This window comes from Oreochromis niloticus, linkage group LG7 (genome assembly GCF_001858045.2).
Source record: "Oreochromis niloticus isolate F11D_XX linkage group LG7, O_niloticus_UMD_NMBU, whole genome shotgun sequence".
NCBI classification, from domain to species: domain Eukaryota; kingdom Metazoa; phylum Chordata; class Actinopteri; order Cichliformes; family Cichlidae; genus Oreochromis; species Oreochromis niloticus.
In genome coordinates this window covers 46,101,661-46,122,157 of record NC_031972.2, presented here as the reverse complement: position 1 = coordinate 46,122,157, position 20,497 = coordinate 46,101,661, and the positions used below count along the sequence as shown (strand labels likewise).

Here is a 20,497-nt window from a genome sequence, read left to right as displayed (position 1 = left end):
CAGAGGCGTCTTGGACACAAAATATTAAAACAGTTTCAGTCACCCACGATTTTACAAACCAAACCACCATTACATTAAAGATGGGCCGCACTGCTGTCTCTCAACGTGCTCCTGGGGGTCCTCGAGCCCTAGCTTGGGATTATGCAGTGGGTCATATGAGGGGAAAGGACCTTTTTGTGGTTTGCACTGAACACGCGGAGGAAGGAGGAGGAGGAGAGCAAAGGGGAGTAAGTCTGCTTGGGCGGGGTTTCCCTCTTATTTCAAGTCTGCACAGATTCAGAAGAAGAGCGAAGCGGGAGAGAGGACGGAGCGTCTTCGGCTGCGTGGGAATGTTGCTTTCGTCGGCGAAGCGGGGCATTTCTGTCCCTTTACGGTATTTTTTGTACTGTTTCTGTCCTCGTTTTCGTCTCATTACCACGTACTGGCTGAGGTAGTAGTTTGTGCTGTTGGTTGGGTTGAGACACTGCCCGCTATGGAGATGACTGCGCAAGCTACTGCCTTGCTAGTGCTGGTGCCTCCACTCCAGCCGAAGGAGAGAGAGGGAGAGGAAAAAAGCCCAGCTCCCAGCGCTGTTAGACGGTTTTTCCAGGTAATGCACACCTAGCTATGCAGGCTAGCCTCTCGTGGTGTATTTGAAGCTGTAATTTAAACAAGGACATCTGCTTACCGTTGATTTCTAAGCTGAAGCAGTTTAATTACTGTATCATGTTTTTTTCTTCTAATAAAATAGTCAATGACTGTGGGGAGGGGGGAGCACTTTTGTCGATGTATTTTTAATTTTTATTGTGTGAGATTTGAATTATTTTTTGGAGAATGGGTGAGAAAGCTGGCATGTGTAGTCATATAATTAGCAAGTTTAAAAAAAGAAATGCACCTTTTTTTTTTTCTTTCCTTTTTAAGATGCACGAGGAAGTGTGTATGCTATAGATTTGCAGAGTTTTCCGCCACCTCGGGCGGAGTGGGCTATGTAGGAAGCATGTAGGTCAACAGTACTGTTGCTATGAGGAGAGCAGTGACGTGGCTGCTGCTGCCCACAGAGGTGTCCTACAGTACATCTGCTCTGATGCACACAAGCTGGCTTTATTGCTCTCCCCAGACTTCTTTGTTAATAAGAATGCATACCATCAAGGCTGTGTGTGCTTCTCCTGTACATAAACATCTCTCCTATATAAAAGCAGGGCATAAACGTGCACTGTGTTCTCCATGTATTCTGCCTATCGTGCTAAATCTGAATGGTGAACCTCTGTGGTGTCCACATACAGTCACACCACATGATCCGGACCCCCCCCCCTCCTCCTCCACACACGCACGCACACACACACACACACACACACACACACAGTCGGTTAAGCAGCGGTGTCCTCGCGGATGTCAGCCATGCCTTGCGAGTTAACCTTTGAAATCCTCCCTCAGCTGCCCAGCAGCATCTGGCTCTGCTCTGTAACACATCACTACGAGCCGTCAGGGGTCTCGTGATTGGGGTGTGGACCAGAATGGGTAATGAGCTTTGATTGGCTTGGAGCCTGGGTCGATTAACCCCCACCCCACCACCCTCCCTACACATCCTGAGATGAGAGCGAGCCACTCATTCAGTCGACTCTCTGACTTGAAGATTGAATTCTGCTTTGACCTTCCAAGAAGACTCCCCATGAAATATTTATGAGTTCACGCTGGATCGTGTGTTATGATAGAGTTATGTTCTTCCTGGGCCACAGTTCTGCCCACTAGCATCTGTGCTGACATTACACAATAAATTCTACGCCGGCTACTCGCCGTACACACACGTAGGTTGTAAAGTAGGAGCGCCTTGTGTTTGCAAAAGCCTCTGACTGGTAAATGGAGCACAGTGGAGAGGTGTAGTTATCAGGCCCGTGGAGCAGAGGTCCTACAGGCTTGCGTTGCATATATTCAAATAACTCCCCCATGTAAGAAATGCAAGTAATCCAGCCTGGAGGGCAAAACCAAACACCATTTATCATATCCTGACTGTAAAGGGAGCCGGTCTATGGATCACTGAGCAACACAGAGGCAGCCTACAGTGTGTCCTTCTCATCCATCTTATGCTGAAGCTCTCATTTGAGCCGGGCTGCAGATAAATCATACTTCAGGCAGCCGAAGCCCTAAAGCAGTAAATTACAGTCCCCTTTGTGGAAAGTCTGCCAGCTCAGATGGGTATCACAGCTGCACAGATGAAGCGGTACACCTTTGTGCACCGACAGGACAGTCAACCCTTGCGTGTCCTTTGCGTTATCAGATCCCTCTGCATGATTGTAAATGGGGGGGTGGGGACTTAAAGACTGAGAAAACCAGCAGTTTGTCACGTTCAAGAAGGTGACAGTGTTTGGCACCTTTGCAGACGTGTTCAAAAATAACTGAAATCAACAGTTTCTGAAAGCTTGTCTGTGTTGGTGTGTAGGAGGCTCGCATGATTATTAGATGGATTGTGAAGTATGTTTGAAAAAAAATTATTTTTAAATAATAAATATATTGTTTAATGTATAATGTTGAAGTAATAAACACTGATATTTAGCAAAAACTCTCTCCTTTTGCCTTTCATTGACAAAAACTGATTACATGCAGCCGTTTTTGGAAGGCAGCACTTTTTTTTTCTTTTTTTAAGGGCTGGGTTAATAAATAAAACTGTTATTTACTACCTTTATCCTCCTCCGAAAGGAGTTTTTCAAGGCCGTGCCCTCGACTGTCCCATGCGGCACTGCAGCGAGGTAACGCATCACCTTCTATTACAACAGATGAGTATCGCACTCCGAGCCCACTCAGCATCTCCCTCAGATCTGTCCATGGGTGGGGTGGGAGTGCTGTGACCTTGGAAAAACAAGCCACCCACAGGAATGACTGTGTCATCATTGTCGTCATCCAATCTGGACCACACACGCACACACGTGTGGAGAGTAGGAGTGGAGTGCCAGATCCGAGCTGGCCTGACTGGAGGAGGATGCGGTGCTGGCCTGTGGGGACCAGATGGCCCTCCAGCTCCTGCAGAGGACCCAAGAGTGTGAGATTCCCACGACAGCGCTTTAAAAATCTTCTGAGCGCGTTCCAAATGCTTTCATAAAGGTGATCAAGTATGCAATATCCTAATATTGACATGTTGGAAGGATAACATTGGTTATAACAGCAATTACAGCTCCATAAACATATTCCTAGGTGTTTATTTACTGTAGATTAACTGAGGAACTATAAAGTACAAATTTTACCAATAAAAATTGAACATGTAAAAAGAACAAGTTTAAATAACAACAAAAAATCGTAAAGATCCGGATGAAATGGCTGCAGGACCTTGCTCAAAATTCCACATCCATGTTAAACAGCATTACGCAGCAGTGCCTGTGAAAGGATGTCAGGAACAAATGGTCTTACTGATCACGGTCAGTGATACAACTCCGATGTCTGAGAACTAAACGAAATCCAATCTCCCCAACTTCCTGTGCACAAGAAGACCGTTCTTACTAATGCTTCATTCGACACGATCCTCCTTTCATATTCCTGCATGTATATTTAAAGACATTTGTTTTCTTTTGTTTGTTTGGGGGTTGTTTTGGCTCCATATTGGGGACTTTTGAGTGTCACAACTGGGGGGTGGGGGCACTATTAACCAATTAACTACTATTAACCAATCCAGAAACTAACACACACTTTCACTTTAAACATTTGGTTAGTTTTGCCAGGTTTACTTTTCCTCCTGACTCATATTGAATGTTTTATTCAAGTCTCCTGCCATGTTAATTTCATTTACATCCGTGGTCTCTCAGGTATTTCGAGTATTCAGTATGACATCACCGGAGAAGGACCTAAGTCTCAGCAAAAATACTGCAGATATTCGTTTTAGTTCCACAGATGTTTGACTTGCATTGACTGAATTTTTGGGTGAAAAAAAAATGGCCCACAATTTGTACTTTTTTTTTGGTCAAGCAATCAAGTTGTCGTGTATAATGTACACGTACATCCTTTTCAAAAAGTCAGATTACTTCGCTTGCAGCAGCCTCCACCATGAAATCTTCCTTGAGTCTGCTTGGCTATTGTATAAACTAATACCCTTCATCCACATTTTTGCTTCCGGACTGTCTTGACACAGTTTGTCAGAGCGGTGATGGTCTTACATGGTGCAGATGCTGTCTCCATTCAAGTCTAAGTTCCAGGAAAATTTCTTGTGTTTGATGCATAATCAGTTATATCCGATCGTATCTGATGAGTCATTTACGTCAGCGTTACATCAGATCACCAGGTTTTTAAAACATTTTTTTCTTTCATAAAGTTCATCTGATACAGTTACCAAAGAGGCCAGGCCACTGCTTTTCCCCATACTCTGAGCTGTCTGCATCCCAGAGCCAGGATCAATCAACACCATTTATTTTTGAAATCACTGAGGCAGCAGAGAATTGTGGCAAATGTTGATTCATTACTTTAATAGAGCAGAAAAATGAACTTTAACATTTATTTTTTTTATTGTTCCTATGGGGTTCTAAAACAGTACAAATCATGTGTTTTGGTTTCGGTAAGATATGCGTGACTTACAGTAAAAGGAAGGGCTGGAAAAGGTTATTTACATGTTTTACATTTAAATAAATTTACTCAGTTTCACCATTTTCACCTTCAAAATAAACAAAAAGTACAATTTGAACTAAAATATGGAAACCCACTCCTTAACGTAAGAACTGTGTTGACTGCTCAGACACACAAGTTTAGCAATGACGGGTCAGATTTATGCTCTGAGGGACATCTGTAACATCAGAGCGTCGTTACAGGTACCTGTTATTTATACATTTTGATTTTTTTTTTTTTTTAAATGAGAATAAATCTGAGAAAAGGTTCTATGAGGTAAAGCAGGGATGTCAAACTCCTTTTACATCATGGGCCACATGCGGCCCACTTTGATCTTAAGTTGGTCTGAACCAGCGATACTCCTCTCCTTCTGTCAGTGTAAAGACATTTGACTACACATTTAATCCCAATTACTATAAGAAAAAGAAGTGCAATTTTTAATTTTTCTACATGATAAAGAACTGTTGCTGTTGGAAATGAGAGAAATCTGTCAGTGCAAATAAATAAATGTGTAAAAATTACAGAAAAAGCTTCTGGTGGCTCATTACCCCCCGCACTCCTGTAATTAAAAAACTGAAGGTTTTTGTTAATTCATAGAAAATGTCTTCTTTTATTTTTATTTTTACTCATTAAAAAAAAAAGTTGAGTGAGAAAACAGGAACCTTTCTGTTTTTATCTTTGTTTATCTGTTACATTATTACCGGTGTTTTATAATTGGCAATAAGGGAGATCTTCATAAGGGGGAAAAGCTATGTCCTCTTTCACATATCCCAAAGCCACCCAGTGGGCCAAATTGGAGTTTTGCCAGGCCGATTCTGGCCCTGGAGCCTTATGTTTGACGCCCCTGCTGTAAAGGATGACTACGTAGCTTAATGATGGCACATGCAGCAGGTGACGACGTGCTTGAAACAGCATGTAAACGACAGCTTAAGGAGGAACATGTCTCAAACATGTTTGTTTTCCTTTGTAGAGCTCAACTGATGTTCAAATAAATACAATAGTAGAGAAATAAGGAGCGTGAAATGTATTGGGCCAAAATCTTTTAAGTGTCACTCCACCTGGTAGTGTACTCTTCATAAAAAAAATAAAAAATAAAATAAAAAATCTCTCCTTAGTAGCGAACGCAGTATCGAAATGGTACAAATGAGCAAAAAATGGCAACTGCAGCATTAGAAGAAACAGCCGAAAGTCAGCAGAAGGAAACTCATTTTTCCCACCCATTTCACTGGGAGATGTGGAAAAGTGGATGGCTGAACCTGGCTAAGTTAAAAGCGTGCATGGAACAGAGCTGGAATGATTCATATTTACAGCAGTCTTTAGGTTTTGGGAGGGTTTTAAACACTGTACAGGTGTTCAGCCAAACACACTTAACCAATGTCTTGTGTTTCGGGTTATTTACATTTTCACATTATTAAATATTGTGCATTAGTTAGTAACAGCAGTCCTGAGATGTCGTCATCTCATTCGAGAGTCCAGGTTTACAAGGTTTGCCCCCCGAAACACAGCTAAGGATGGCTTCCACCAGAATTAAAAAACAATAACAGTAATCATTAACAGCTCCTCTTATGATTGTTTCTTTTCAATATAAAAAAAAAAGAGACAGAGAGAGAGAGAGAGAGATCACCCTGATTGAGAATAATCAGGGTTAAACTGAGACAGATCAGGTTTTGATCTGAGCAGAAACAAAAGCACTTTTAAAAGGAGAAGAAGGAATGAGGTAAAACTGCGAATGTGAAGTTTAAAAGGTCAAGGCAGGGTTGTGTTTCAGCGACGGCTGCGGTTTCGTAGCTTGGCTAGTTCTGCTTGTTTCCATACATGAGGGGAATGATGTAGACAGAGATGTCATCTCCGGATCCTAATCTGTCGTTGGCTATCCTCCAGCCTCGATCCTTCAGCACCCCCCTCGCTCTCATTATGAGGTCTTGAGCTGCCATCGTGTACCTGAGGTAACGAAAGTGAGAAGTAGTTACGGTGTCAGCATCACACGGTGATATTCAACTAGATAATGATCAGAACAGGGAATAACGGCAACGTGCTGCCATTGAATAAGTGCCTCTGTCCACAGTCAGATGAAAACAAGCAAAAATAATTTTAAAAAAAGTAAAACCATTGAGGAAATAATCGGGGAATCCTGTTAATGAGCTGTTCTTTGACATCATTATCTGAATGTTTGGAAATTTGCGTAATTGTGAGAAAATAACAACGTTCACCCTCTCCAAACAAGACAGAGGTGAGAGGAAGTTCAAGCCTGTCTGCGACTGCAGCTGTGTGGGATGGGTGAACATGCCTGTGCTGATCGTCAGGGTCGCAGTTTGCCAGGAAACAGCCGACTGATTCAGCCACTTCCTGGTTGGAGAGGACGTCCCACAGTCCGTCAGTTCCCAGCACCAGAACGTCATCGGCTCCATGCTCACACTGCGCTAAAGGATAAACTTTGACCTGAAGTTAGAAAAAAAAGAAAGAAAGAGCAAGAATTGAAAAACTTTGCTGTTTCTAGGATCCTCATACACCTGTTACAGCTTTATAGACTGAAAACATTGTATAGATGGTAAATTGTGCATTTTAGCAGTGTTTAACCTTAAAAAGCTGCTGCAAAGCACTTTAGAATGTGCTGCACGTTCATCTGTTCAACACGCTCACTCTGTAATTAGTGGACAACACAGTCTTAAGCCTTAGCCATGGCCTCCTAGTGGTTATCTTTAATCTTGAAAGGGTAAACTGACCCAGATTATACCCTAATACCAGGTTGGTGAATCTGAATTACAGCAGTAAAGGCATTTAATAATTTCACGACAAACGGGATGCAACTTCAAGACTTCAAAACTAACAGAGCACACGATTTACTCTGTACATGAGGCTCAGAGTGAATCCTGGAAGTTCATCTCAGTAACTGATGGCTCAGCTGATACTCAACATACAACATATTTCCTGTCAAAGGTGGGAAGTAATGAAGCACAGACACTTTATTACTGTACTCGAGCAAAGTTTTCAGGTAACTGTACTTGAGTATTTATTTTTCTGACAACTTTTTACTTTTACTCTCCACACTTTAACACAATTACCTCTGTTTTTTACTCCTTGCATATTCATGTACAGGCATGTTATTTTTTGGTTCATGCATTTTCAGGGAATCATTGATTGTTTTTTATTCATCATTGGTCCTTATCAAATAGGATTCACTGCAAATCTTACTGTGCATATGATTCATTACATTATACTCAGGGGTTAATATGTTATAATATGTTAATAAGTTGTGAATGCACAATACAGCACCTAAGTATGTATACTCCTGCTTAACTGACAAATGTATGTACTTTAGCCACCCCTCTTGGCTGTTTCATACAGGACACATAGCTTCGGTACCTCTGCAGGCTGCTCTGCAACCCGCCTCAATCCCAGCTGTTTTTCTTTCTTCCTGCATCTGATTTAATCGGGGTTATATCTGTTGTCACTGACGCCTCTTCTTTTCTGTGCTGCTGCTCTCCCTGCTGCTGGCTTTCAGTGTTACAATGCTTTCCCACAATGCAATACAGAAGGCAAGCAGAGGAGAAGCTAGAAATGGCGTAATAATGAAACATTCGATTAAAGTACACCATCTTAGTGGTAAATGGACTGGTTCTTCTATAGCACTTTTCTACTTTACTTGAGCACTCAAAGTGCTTCTTGCTTCAAGCCTCAGTCACCCACATTCATACCAGCAGTTTTTCTACGCCTAAGTGCTTTCTATGTCTAACATTAACACTCAGAGGGCAACTCAGGATTTACTACCTTGCCCAAGGGTACTTTTTCATGCAGAGTGGAGGAGTCAGGGATCAAACCACCAACCTTCCGATTAGAAGATGACCTGCTCGATCTCCTGGGTATACCATAATGTTTGCTAATGGGTCACTAACCTGTGACTTAAGAAAACATGGATGACTGAACAGCTCCCCGAGTGGAGCCACGTTGGCCATCTTTTATACAGTCACTGGTACTGTTCAAAGATTTGACAGCTTGGAAACCAAAATTTTCATCTATCATTAGCGCTACATGCCAAGTCAAGGGATTTCCAATTTCATTGTCGTGCTTCAAGCAATTCTGGACCAAAGTGCCGGACCGCCCAACATTTTTATTGACATAAGCTACTGAGATTATAAGAAAAAAAAAATCAATGGCAGCCACAGAGCACCATGTAAACTGTTTTGTGGATTACCCGTACTGTAACAAGTCTCTTAGTGTGGATATCTCTACACGAATCTCTCAAAGTATCAGAAGAAAAATTACTTAGATGATCTTTCCATTTAATCTCTACTTTCTTAACACATCCACCTCCATATACTTGTCTAAACAATGTTGATGGTCTCAATCCTTCAAAGACATTCTGAAGCAGGGAAACTCGTGTTACTGTGGCAACTCTGGTGAGACACAGTCTTTCAAATTACTATGGGCGAACAGAAGCATACTCTGAAACAGCAGGCAAAAATAATACCCAGTGGCCTTGGATGGCTTTTGTTTGGTTGCTTCAAGTAATTCTTTTGCTACTGTGGAGGCGTTGCCTATTCACAGCAGACACACCAACTTAGGCTACTTTAAAAACAGAACACCACACGCAGGCAGCGAAAGTCATTGTAAGATTATTAAAATGAGTTCTGTGTGGATCACAAGACTCCATGTTATGGGGAACCTTGAGATGAACAGTAAGTCAGGCTTTGAAAGAGAGAAACACAGCGAGACTATCAATCTATGAGGCAGCATTTGCTAAAGTCAATACCTCAAAGGAGATTTCAATAGCAACAAAGTATGTCAAGAAGAGGGAAGGACCCGATCCTCTGATTTTTACTCAAATACCTAAATTCTATGTCAAAATGACTCAAACTGCCAAGGTCAGCCTGTTTTATTAGGCTCTATTTATTTATTTTTTATTCACAACCTGAGAGAAGTCTGTAATTCTAACTTGACAGTGTGCAGGGAAAACATGTCCCCGCAGGACGTTTTCACATTCCCTGCAGGGCACTCTCCCACACATTTCTTTGAACATATACACTAGTGGATGTCAAAAGAAGTGAATATCAGGAACAAGTTTTTCTTTTTGAATTTAGAATGTTTGTATATCTTCTCTGAGAGACCGGTGGCCTATCCAAGGTGTACCCTGCCTCTCACCCTATGACTGGGATAGGCTACCCTGAATTAGCTGAAAAAGCTGAAGACTGGAGTTTAAACACCTTTTCTCTCTATTCTTCCTCAAGACTGTAGGACCTTGATTTTCCCATAAAATGGTAATTTTACTTTCATCTGAAGAGAAGACTTTGGACCTCTGAGCTACAGTCCACTTCTTGCTTTCCTCAGCTCATGTCAGATGCTTCTCTGGTTAAGGCATAGGTTTTTATTAGCGTTTCAGTAGCCTCTTTCCTGAAGACCATCTGTGTGTGGTGGCTCTTGATGCACTGACACCATTCACTCCTTGTGAAACTCTCCCAGTTTGTTGAATTTACTTTTCTTAACAATTCTCTGAATGCTGCAGTCATCCCTGTTGCTTGTGCACAGCACTCTGACAATAGTCATGCCTTTCATAGTGACCCTCTGTGACTTTACCCTTAAGCCGATGTTTATTTGTATTGTTATTATTTTTCTTAAAAGAGGCTATTATGGCCCCTTAATGCTCAGGAATACCACGTCTTTCATATAGAAATAATGTTTTTATGTTTTATCTGGAAAAACCTTGACTACACTCATCTTATAGGAACATCAAAAAAGGAGGCTGAACTATGACTGAACTTTGAGTGCAATGAATTAAAGATCAAGAGAATGTGGAGGTTTTCATGACTACTGCAATCATGTGCAGTGGATTCCTTCTTGCAATCCACTGCACTCTCATCAGAGAGCGAAGCAGGGACCGTCAACGCACGTTGACCGCACAGTTCACAGTGCCGCCTGTTACTGGCTGTCAGCGGTTACCTCTGCGCTCTCGTTATATCAGGCTGTTGACACAATGAGGGTAATATAAAACTAAAGAGCCCCTCTAAAACACTGCACTACTGTTAACATACTGCCACTCTTGTTGTGACTTTTCCTTTTATTCAGTTTTCTCTCCTCCCCTCCTGACACATGCTCAAATGCAAAGGATTTTAAACCCTAACCCAGACTTCGGCTCCCTCCCCCAGAATAACTTAACATATCTCTCAGTTTTTAGTCATTCAGCAGTTACGCAGCAACAAGGCCAAAAAGGAGTAGGCACAGATTTCCTCACTAACAGTCCAAGCGATGTATGTGCCACAAGAGTGCTCTGCTTTCATCATTCTGTATTTGTGTACCCAAACACCCACTGTTTTATAGCAACAACTTTATGTAACCTGACGGAGGATAGATGCTGTGAAGTGACTGATGGAGGTGACTGTTTGAGAAGAGTGAGAAGGTAAAAAACAAGTACATTACAACTGCTAACATCCAGGTTTTTCTTCTTCCGCTTTGTGACAGACTATGTAATCATTGCATTTGATGCAGTCATGTGAAAAAGTGTAACTCACAGAAATCGTTCCTATTAAGGCAGGTTATAAACTCAAGAGAATGGCACACAAAATTCATATTTTGTAGACGATTCCTATTTTTTAAGTGGCTTTAAAATAAGTAGGTACATTTTCAGATTTGTTGCCATAGATTCAAACATCCTAAAGTGTAGTAGACGAATTAAAGATATTGTCTGGCCACAGTAACATTAGACCTGCTTGGTGAGACATAGGCAGCTCTGTGGGAGAAAAACCTCATACAAGCTATGAAGGACACTGATAGAAATGTTGTATTTTGGAGGTTGCTTCGCTGCCTCAGATACTGGGCACATTGCAGTCATTGATTCAAATATGTATTCCGCACCATATCTAAGAGTGTTGGGAGATAACACAAGGCCATCTGCAGAGCAAGGGTACGCAATTTCATTAAAAGAGCACCTCTCTAACTGTTGAGCACAAGGAAGGAGGATCGATAAGGCCTTCAACTTGTGCTGAGGCCAGTGGCCAGGGGAAGCGTTTTAGTTTAGGGAAGAATAGATTCAACTGAATACCAGCTGTTTCAAAAAGAAAACCATCTGTACGAAAAAAGAGAGAGAAACTGAAGATGAAAGAGGATATGATGATGCAAAACAAACCTCAAAAGCCACAAAAGCTTAAGGCATTCAAGTTTGAAGGTTTCACTGTGGCCCCCATAGTCCCCCGAAACACACATTATCGGAAACCTTTATATATGTCGTGCATACAAAACGGTCCAAGAGTTTCACAGAATTAGTAACCTATAGATAAGAATTACAGGAGAAAATCCACAGAAAGAACTGAAAGACTGCTGTTTACAAAATGCTTTTGTAATCTGTAATAGTTTGCCAAAGGACGGCCCGTGCAGTGTGTGGCCAGTCTTTGCTTTGACCCTGTAACTTTGTTATTTTGAAACTGAAAAAGATGGAAACAAAAATAGCGCGCTCACCGTCTCGACTATTTTTGCATATTTGCTGTGGTTGTGTTTGTTAATATCGCCATTATCTATAGTCAGTATTTCAACGATTGTCAAATGTTTGGTTGTTCAGATAAGCCATAAAAGCCAACAACCTCCCATGGGATGTACTTATTTTTTCACATGACTGCATATCCTTGAGAGCCTAGAGGGTGGTAGAGCCTGTTCTTGTCAATACTTGGCGAGAGGCCCAAACCCACTGGACAGGTCGAACAGAAAGGACTTGAATCCTTTTTCCTTCTTTGCTGTAAGGCAACAATTCTAACAACATGACCAAGACAGACATAGAGAAGGACACAAAAATGTAAAACTGGAGCGTACCTCTGGGCAGCAGGACAGGAAGGGCTTAATGTAAATGTTGGAGTCGTGCACTTTGAGACTGTGGTCTCCGAGGCCTCTCGTGACCCCGATGGTCGCCAGTACGCGAGCCTGGAAAAGATCAGAGGCATTTAAAGCACAGCCTCCGTATGAGTCAAACAAAGCAGCAACAAACTCTACGAAAGGCATTTTCATTTCTGCCCATGACTGATGTCTTATAATGAGTGAGATAGTTGGACTGTGAAAGGAGAAGCAAGGAATGGTATCTAGAAGGCCACAGTGGAAGCCTTTTTAAACTCGGGTCTCCGTTTTGAAGCTTGGTCGTCATTTCTGCTCTTCGTCACAAATTGCAGAGATTGGAGAACCTGATGACACCATGACTGGTGAACAGTTTAGAAACGAGCCAAAGGTTTTGATTATTTGAATCGCTTTGCTTTTAGGAAAATCTTACATCTAAAATCTTGCCTAAACCACCATGTGTAGAGCAGGTCGCATATAAACCAGGAAGATAGATGTCAACAACATCAGCCTGTGGTAATAATTCTACCATGCATTATAATTTTTCCAAATATTTGGAACATGTGGTTAACATTTGGGTTTGTTTAATTATGTCTGTGGGTTTTAGACTTCAGGCACTGACTGCAAAGTATTAAAAACAGCCCTTAGATTTTAAATTATGTTAGTTTGCTCAATTACTTTTGAGCCTCTGAAAATGTGGGATTCTGTATAAAAAGAGTAAATGTAGCACTTTTGATCCATCCACTGAGAGACAGACAGCCATTAGGCATCTAGAGCTAATTCAGAACTAGTTAAACTAACCCCACTAACTACATGTCTTTGGTCTGTGGGAGGAAGCCGGAATACCCGGAGAGAACATGCCTCACAGCAACAGATGGTGGGTTCAAACCCAGGACCTTGTTGCTGTGAGGCAACAGTGCTAACCACTGTACCACCGTGCTAAGCTTTTATTTTTCTTTTTTTTTTTAAATCCTGCAATTAAAGCTGAAAGTCTGCACTTCAATCACATACTGATTGTTTGATCCTCCCTGAAGCTGATTCATATTGTCTGGAAATCTCTACTGTACAGAGAAAGGACTTTTAGGCACAAGCAGAGCCGAGAAGGACTGAGCTTGGATCAGTATGCAGAACGACGCAGGGAGAGTGTTTTAAAGTGGCGGAAAGGTTCCTCCAGCAGAGAAAGGGGTAAAACATCCTGGGATTAATTGTAGAGCGCCGGGGCCCAGAGGGCTGCGCACCGGGGCTTTGAAGTGTTCTGGCGTTCCTCTCTCTCACTCTATCTAGCCATCCATCTCCGCTCCTCACTTCAAAGGGAGAGGACACGACGTGGGCACCGGCAGCTGCGCCGGGGTGAGTCTGAATGCGGTTGCGGGCACACAGAATACTGTAGGGGTGACATCTTTCCCCTGCTGTCAGTCAAACGCAAATGTACTGTCTGTATGTACGGAAGTGAAAACTGGAGAAGAGCACGGCGAGAGCATATTCAGGTCTATCACACTGCTCCTTTGACCTTTTCAAGTCAAAAAAAAAAAAAAAAAAAAAAAAAAAAGAGAGAAAGGTTTCTATACACCACTGCATGTACAGTGTAACTGAATAAGGGGGAAACTCTTGACCTTTTCTTCTGTGTCATTTCCCTTTTTTCAGCAATGACAAGATTTTGTTAGTATAAGTCAGTGTTTCAGTATTGATATATTCAATTAACATATGTTACCCTTCATCAGATCCGTCTAACACACGACTCAGATAAGACCATCACCTTACACCTTTGCCTATTTTTTTTTTCTTTTTTTGTTTTTAAATTGGCTTAAAGACATAATAATAAGTCCTTGGAGAGCTTGTCTGTGCTACAGGTTGTGCAGGATTGAAAAAGGGCAGGAATGTCTCTACACAGTTATTTGGGTGATGTGAGGTGGGGTGTACCAATGATGCCCCGGTGAGCTTTGATTACATGCATGGCACACGAGGCTGTGGAAGCACTTCTTACCTTCTTCCCTTCGCCATAGATCAGGGGAAACTTTAGGTCATCTTCCTCTATGGTTTTATACGCCCTGCACAGAGAATATAGAACACATTCATGTTTCTTTTTCCTCTTTATAGCAGGAAGCATACACGTGCCCTAGAGATACTTCACTTCCATACCCCCTCCACCCCCTCTCCTTCCCACAGGCCCTGCTGCTGCCATGAGGGGACTGGCACAGAGAGAGAAAAGGCAGAGTTAAAAATTCTCTCTCACACACACACACACACACACACACACTTAGCTTAATTCTCTTACTTTCTTTTTCCCCCATTTCTAACTGATCCTGTGAAGGTATCCCTAGCGACAAAGAAGACGCCTGCATGAGACAGTCTAGGTGCACTGTTGGTTTTCTGCAACCGTCTGCGGCGCCTGCGCATGTACGCCTCTGAAGGTCTGAAAGTAAAGCAGCTAAAATGATGCAAGAGAATCCACACTTTCCATCCTCCTGTTCTCAGAGCACTCTTTAAACTCCCCCCGCGAACTACCGGTAATGAATAATTTACCATTTTCACACTGGGACCAGACAGAGCTGCGCTGTGAGGAGGAAGACTGTACAATACTCGCTGTATTCATCTCAGATCTAAGAGATACACTTTTCACCTTTACAGCTCGGAAAGTCGAAGTGAAGAAACCCAGCACTCTTGCTCGTGATGCGTGTGCTCCTACTCATCTGCGAGCAGCTGTACTTCACAGGAGCAGCTGTGTAACTTTACTGTACCAGATACATAACGAAACCCAGCCAATTTCCACGAGAGCTGCCAGGTCAGAGTTTTCCATTCAGAACTCGCACCAGGTGCTGCGAATAAAATTCTGGCTCTTGAGCGAGCGCTGACCTGGATGAAAATACAATTAGAAACACAGGTTTCTCTTTATTTTAGCCGTCAGATCACAGGGAGCGAGGAAAAGAATATTCAGAACTGTCATAAAAGCGGCTTAATGTGGATCGGGGGATGCTTTTCATGTAGGGAAAGTTCCTGAAAATAAACGTTTAGTTTGAAAAGCTGCTAAAAAGACAAATGTTTCATTTGTGAATGTGACCCAAGTCTGCCCAGCGCACCACAGTCCATGTACTTCAGATTAGCGGGGACCAGGATGGTTTCTACATTACTGCTGGTTTCACTCAGAGAGACCATATGTTTCCACCTTAGGCGAGCGCTACACTGCTCCACTCAGCACTTTTTTTTTTTTACTGTGAAAAGCAAGAACTATCACAGAGAACACAGCCCACAAACACAGGAATACAGTCTACAGCCTCGTCTAAGCGAGGAGAGCTGTATTACCAAATAAGAGCCTTCAGAAGGATTTCCTCATCAGTTTCTTAGATCTAAAATAGCAGGACCGATGATACGAAACTTAAAACCAACTACCGAGAGAGGGTTCACCGTTTCTGTTAAAAAATAAAGAAGAAGAAGAAGAGGTGCTACTTCTGCTGTGTCACTCAAAACTTCTTTTGTTTTACCATTTCACCTTCAAGATTTGTTAAATCTCCTGAAAAAAACAACAAACAAAAACTACGAAACAGAGACACGCATTTCTGTCATTATTTCAAAGATGTCTTGGATAAAATCCCCAGAGCCCGCTGTCAGGGACGGCCTCCCCCTCGAGACGAGTGTTTACAGCGAATCCAGCCTGTCTGACTCGAGATAACAAGAGTGTGACAGAATGAGAAAGATACACATTAATCCTGTTATGATACCTGCTCCTTGCTCTGGGACACGGAGTTCTAAAAACGGCAGAGAAAGTTGTTCAGGGGCTGCGCTGTTTGACCACACCGACAGCTTCCCAGCTCAGGGGATGTTAGAGGTGGGCGAATCGAACCATTGATAGTGACAATACCAACGCTTGTATTGGTATCAGATCAATTGGGCACGTCTATTTTATTTATAACCTACAGTATAGTGCCATAGAGGCAGGTACATTTACACTCCAGATTGTCAAAAAACCCAAATCAAAATACATGAAATGTAAAGTAAAAATAAAAATCACAGTGATTTAGTGGTGAAAATGGGTTCAGAATTGGCAAATGAATGATGATTCATGTCATCAATCTCCCCTACATGACCTGCCTTTTATTGACCCTGTATTTGCTTGGTATTGGATCAGTATGAAAATTTGCAGTATTGCAAAGCACCGCAGGATGTTTGGTCGCCTGATACATTGCAGCATGTGACTAAAAGGGGGGCGGGTACACCAGGGAAGGAGGGCAGAAGGGGTTGTGTCATGTTTTCCCTGCAGGTGACTAAAAGGTGGACAGGAGGAAGAAGGTGGTGTCACCTCCGCCCGCTGCAAACAGGGGGTGACAGAAAAACATTGGCAGTGCACGTGCTGCGTCATAACTCGCTTGCACACTGCTAAATATACACACCTGTCAACAGATACTGAGGTGACATTGTAACGGGCCTGTGTCAGCACTGGATGAGTCACACAAATTAGTGCAATTGACAGTTGGTTTAAAAAAAAAAAAACTTTTTGGCCAACCTTGATAGATTGAGTGGTGCTTTCAAGAGCGAAGCAAGGCCAGAGAAAATGGCAGTGACCCAGCGACTCCTCTAATGCAAGCTGTAGGCATCAGTCATACCAATACAAAGCCATAATGGAAAAAGAAAGAAAGAGCAGATGGAGGGCTGGAAGACAGAGAGATTCCAGGCGGGCGAAATTAATACAGCACTTTGTGAAGTTTTCAGCACTATGGCCGTTTAGACGCATCGCACGCTATAATCAGGGAGATATCTAATCAGCCCCCAAATTCATTCATTCTGCAACTTGACAACAACCCAAAACATGCATCCACAGTCATGAAGAACCATCTCTAGCAACAAGGAGGCCTGCAACAGATGGTCTGGCCCCCACAGAGCCCCGATCTCAGCGTCTTGGAGTCAGTGTGGGATTACATGAAGAGAGAGAAGCAGATGAGACGAGGCGCGTTTTCCCGAGATGCCTGGAAAAATCTATTTGCCAAGTACCTTGAAAAAAGTGTTTGCCCACAAGAACCTGGTATTGTTTTCAAGGCTGACCATGGTACTTTCTTTTTCTTCTTACATACAACACTCTGTAAGAAGAAAAGTATCACATGAAGACTATTCACATCAGACTTTTGAGAGAGCCACTGATACGACTGTTTGTGCTTCACAACCATTCACTGTCATTCATCCCTTCCCTCCTTTGTGACCAACACAACATACTGATCATCCTTCCTTCATCTGTTTATCGATCTTTACATCTTACCTCAATCCACTTACTTCTCTTTCTTTTTCCTCACTCCAGCCACCCACCCACCCCTCTTCCCCAACCTCCTTCCCTCCCTCCACCTGCCCGCCTGTGTTACCGCAGTTTCTACATCACGGCGAACACGGCCGACTGCTCAACATCCATCATTCTGTGCAAATAAAACAGCCTGCCATGCCGGCCAATGACCACTATTACAGCCTACGATGCCAACGCCAGAACCTCAATCTGGTCCAACTGGCCGAGGGAGGGGTGGTAAAGAAAGCGAGGGAGGGAGACAGAGAGGTGGGCTGCAGGCCTGTATGCCTTCATTAGACTGCAGCCTTGATCACGGATGCCTTTGAGGGAATTGGACGCCAGCGTACGCCCACGCGCTCACAGCATGTGGGCACAGGCTGCACATACACATATACATGCACAGAGAGAAAGCTGAAGAAAGATTAAAAAAAAAAAGATAGATCCTCTCTCCCTATACAGCATATAATCTGCACCTATAGACGATGACACAGTTAAGTCAGAGCCATGCACTTCAGATCAATTAGCTACAGCAGCTGACAGGGTACTAATTTAAGACCCAGACTTAGTCCGGGTGAAATTGAGCCATAACTGGGTTATGGGTAGAACCTGATTAAAAATACATCACAGGCTGTCTCTGCTGCTCAGACAGTAAGCAGGCAGACTGAGTGAGAGTTTTGGGCCCAATAAGAAGTGCAGCCACTGACTGACCTACATCTGTTTCAACTGAGCAGAGCCATAAAACACAACTGCATGGAGGTGGAGTCAAAAAAATATATACTGCTCAACTCTCGTCAGTCACCCACTTCATCCTCAGTTCACTCTTTCCTTCGATAGAAGTGTCTCTCCTGTAAATGCGCCTGCATAGCAACACGTGTAGTTTTCTAGAAACATTACAAAACATAAAAGACACAATAATTAGCTCTGCCAGTCACTGCATGGATTCTGCTTAGTAGCTCAGCCAGCTCTGGATTGAATGCTGCCAACGTGTGTCGCAGTGCAAGTGATGCAAACGGCACTGAAATCCTATTTAAGAGCCCAGAGCATCCTGACTGAGATGTAGAAGTCTGATTGGAATCCCATTAAAAACCAGGCTTTCTAAACTGAAATGCCTTTTCCACTCTATAGTTTTGGGATTTTTAATAAGGGATCGTTCTATATATCAACTTAAATGATCTGTAATTATTAATAGTGGATAAAAACTGTTTTTAAACTATATTTAACTATATCACACCCTCTCAGTGTCAGCAGAGGTTACCAGTTCAATTTCCTAAAACAGTGAGTCTTTTCTAAGAAGTAGTCACACCTCAAGTAGAGCACCAATACTGACTGTGGTCCACCGCCACGAACCAGATACGTGAATAATAATAATAATAATGATACACCTGCATTTCGAAACAAGCATCTGGTTTCAAGCGTTATTCTTTTCTCACCCTTCTCTCTTTACGTGTGTCTGTGTGTGCTTGCATGCATGAGTCATTAGTTAATAAGAATACAGTCATATCCACAAACTTCATAAAAGGCTCTCTGAAAGTCTTTCAAAGATTTTATTTGGATATTGGCTGCTTTTTCACTCATTTTCAACCCCATCCTTGCACCTGAGCATTTTTAGAAGAATGTTTTTTTCCCCTTGTTGAAACACTTAAACTGACTTATGAATTATTCAAGCTTTAAAAGCGGTCAAATCGTTATCAGGATGTAAGGAGGAAGTCAGCTGAGAGGTAAAACACTGAGTGTCTGTAGCCATCTGTAAAACATGGCGGAGGCTCTGTCATGGTTTTTGGCTAGTCTAGATTTTGATTCACAATGCAACACCATTTGGAAAGCATCTGATTGGCTGAATTTATCAGCATGGCAATGAACCCGAACACACTGTCAGTGCTGTAAAATCATACCTGAATAGCTAATCTCATAGGCTAGCCTCAGCAGAATGAAGACCTCAACATTATTAAAATAAGGAGTGTTGTGTTTGCACGTATTTTTAATAAAGCAGTAACCCAATTTCCATTTTTTTTCCATTTATAGAGCTTTGCACTGTTCTATATGTTTAATTTTGTAATCCATCTTGTGTTAAGTTACCTGTTTAAATATGCTAAATTAGCTTTTTAATCGTAAAGGTAGTGATGAAGACCTTACTTTATTTCTGAGTGTTTTTGAATTGCAGTAATGCTAGTTTAATAGATTTTTTTTTACTTTTTCCAGCCATGGCAAAAGCTGAAGATTCAGCAGAGATAGCTAAAAGCTTTAGTAGTCCTACAAAATTAAATGATCTATCCTTGAACCCATTTCTACACAAAGAAAATGTAAACACAGTGTTTATACAATATATATAACCTTCCCTGCCTCCGCTTCTTTGGTGCCCTGGTCTCAGCTTTTTCTGTTTGTCAATTCTTAGTGTTTATACATTTTTCCCATTTCCCTCCTTTTCTCTCTATCTGTTCATTTTATATTTTTCTCTTCACTTTAGGACACAGAGCTAGGCCTTTGCTTTGCCTGCTAACACGCAAAAGAAGAAATACCAAGGACAGTTCCTGACCTCTTTATGACAACTGATGACTTGAATGGCTTTTTTTAAGTAAAGTTTCTTCTCCCCATTGTGGCCAGTGGGAATTGTTAATAATTAAGTACTGACCTTACAATCTAAAGTTCCCAAGATGATTGTGGAGTGCAAATACATTTGAACTGAATTACTCAGTGAATGGGACACAGATAATCTTTTTTATAGGGTACATTGCACAAACATCTATCGAATGTAAATAATAGTCTAGGCTGCAGAGATTTCTCTCAGAAGGCTCATAAATGCATTCAACCAGATATGTGGCTAAATAACATTGACAGCATTTCTAACAAATGTGAAGGACTTGAGTG

General features: G+C 42.1%; 1 protein-coding gene across 2 annotated transcripts in view; it reads right to left on the bottom strand.

The window, feature by feature from the left end:
- Positions 1 to 4,404: 4,404 nt before the first annotated feature.
- ppm1h (protein phosphatase, Mg2+/Mn2+ dependent, 1H) overlaps positions 4,405 to 20,497 on the bottom strand; it is a 49,223-nt gene continuing 33,130 nt past the window's right edge. For both annotated transcript variants that reach the window (XM_005451058.4, XM_005451057.4), the window contains exons 8-11: positions 14,354 to 14,417; positions 12,355 to 12,462; positions 6,848 to 6,999; positions 4,405 to 6,501 (exon numbers count right to left, since the gene is read on the bottom strand). In XM_005451058.4, coding sequence (XP_005451115.1) covers positions 6,354 to 6,501; positions 6,848 to 6,999; positions 12,355 to 12,462; positions 14,354 to 14,417 — 472 coding nt within the window. In that variant the 3' untranslated portion in view covers positions 4,405 to 6,353. The remainder of the gene's footprint in view (positions 6,502 to 6,847; positions 7,000 to 12,354; positions 12,463 to 14,353; positions 14,418 to 20,497) is intronic.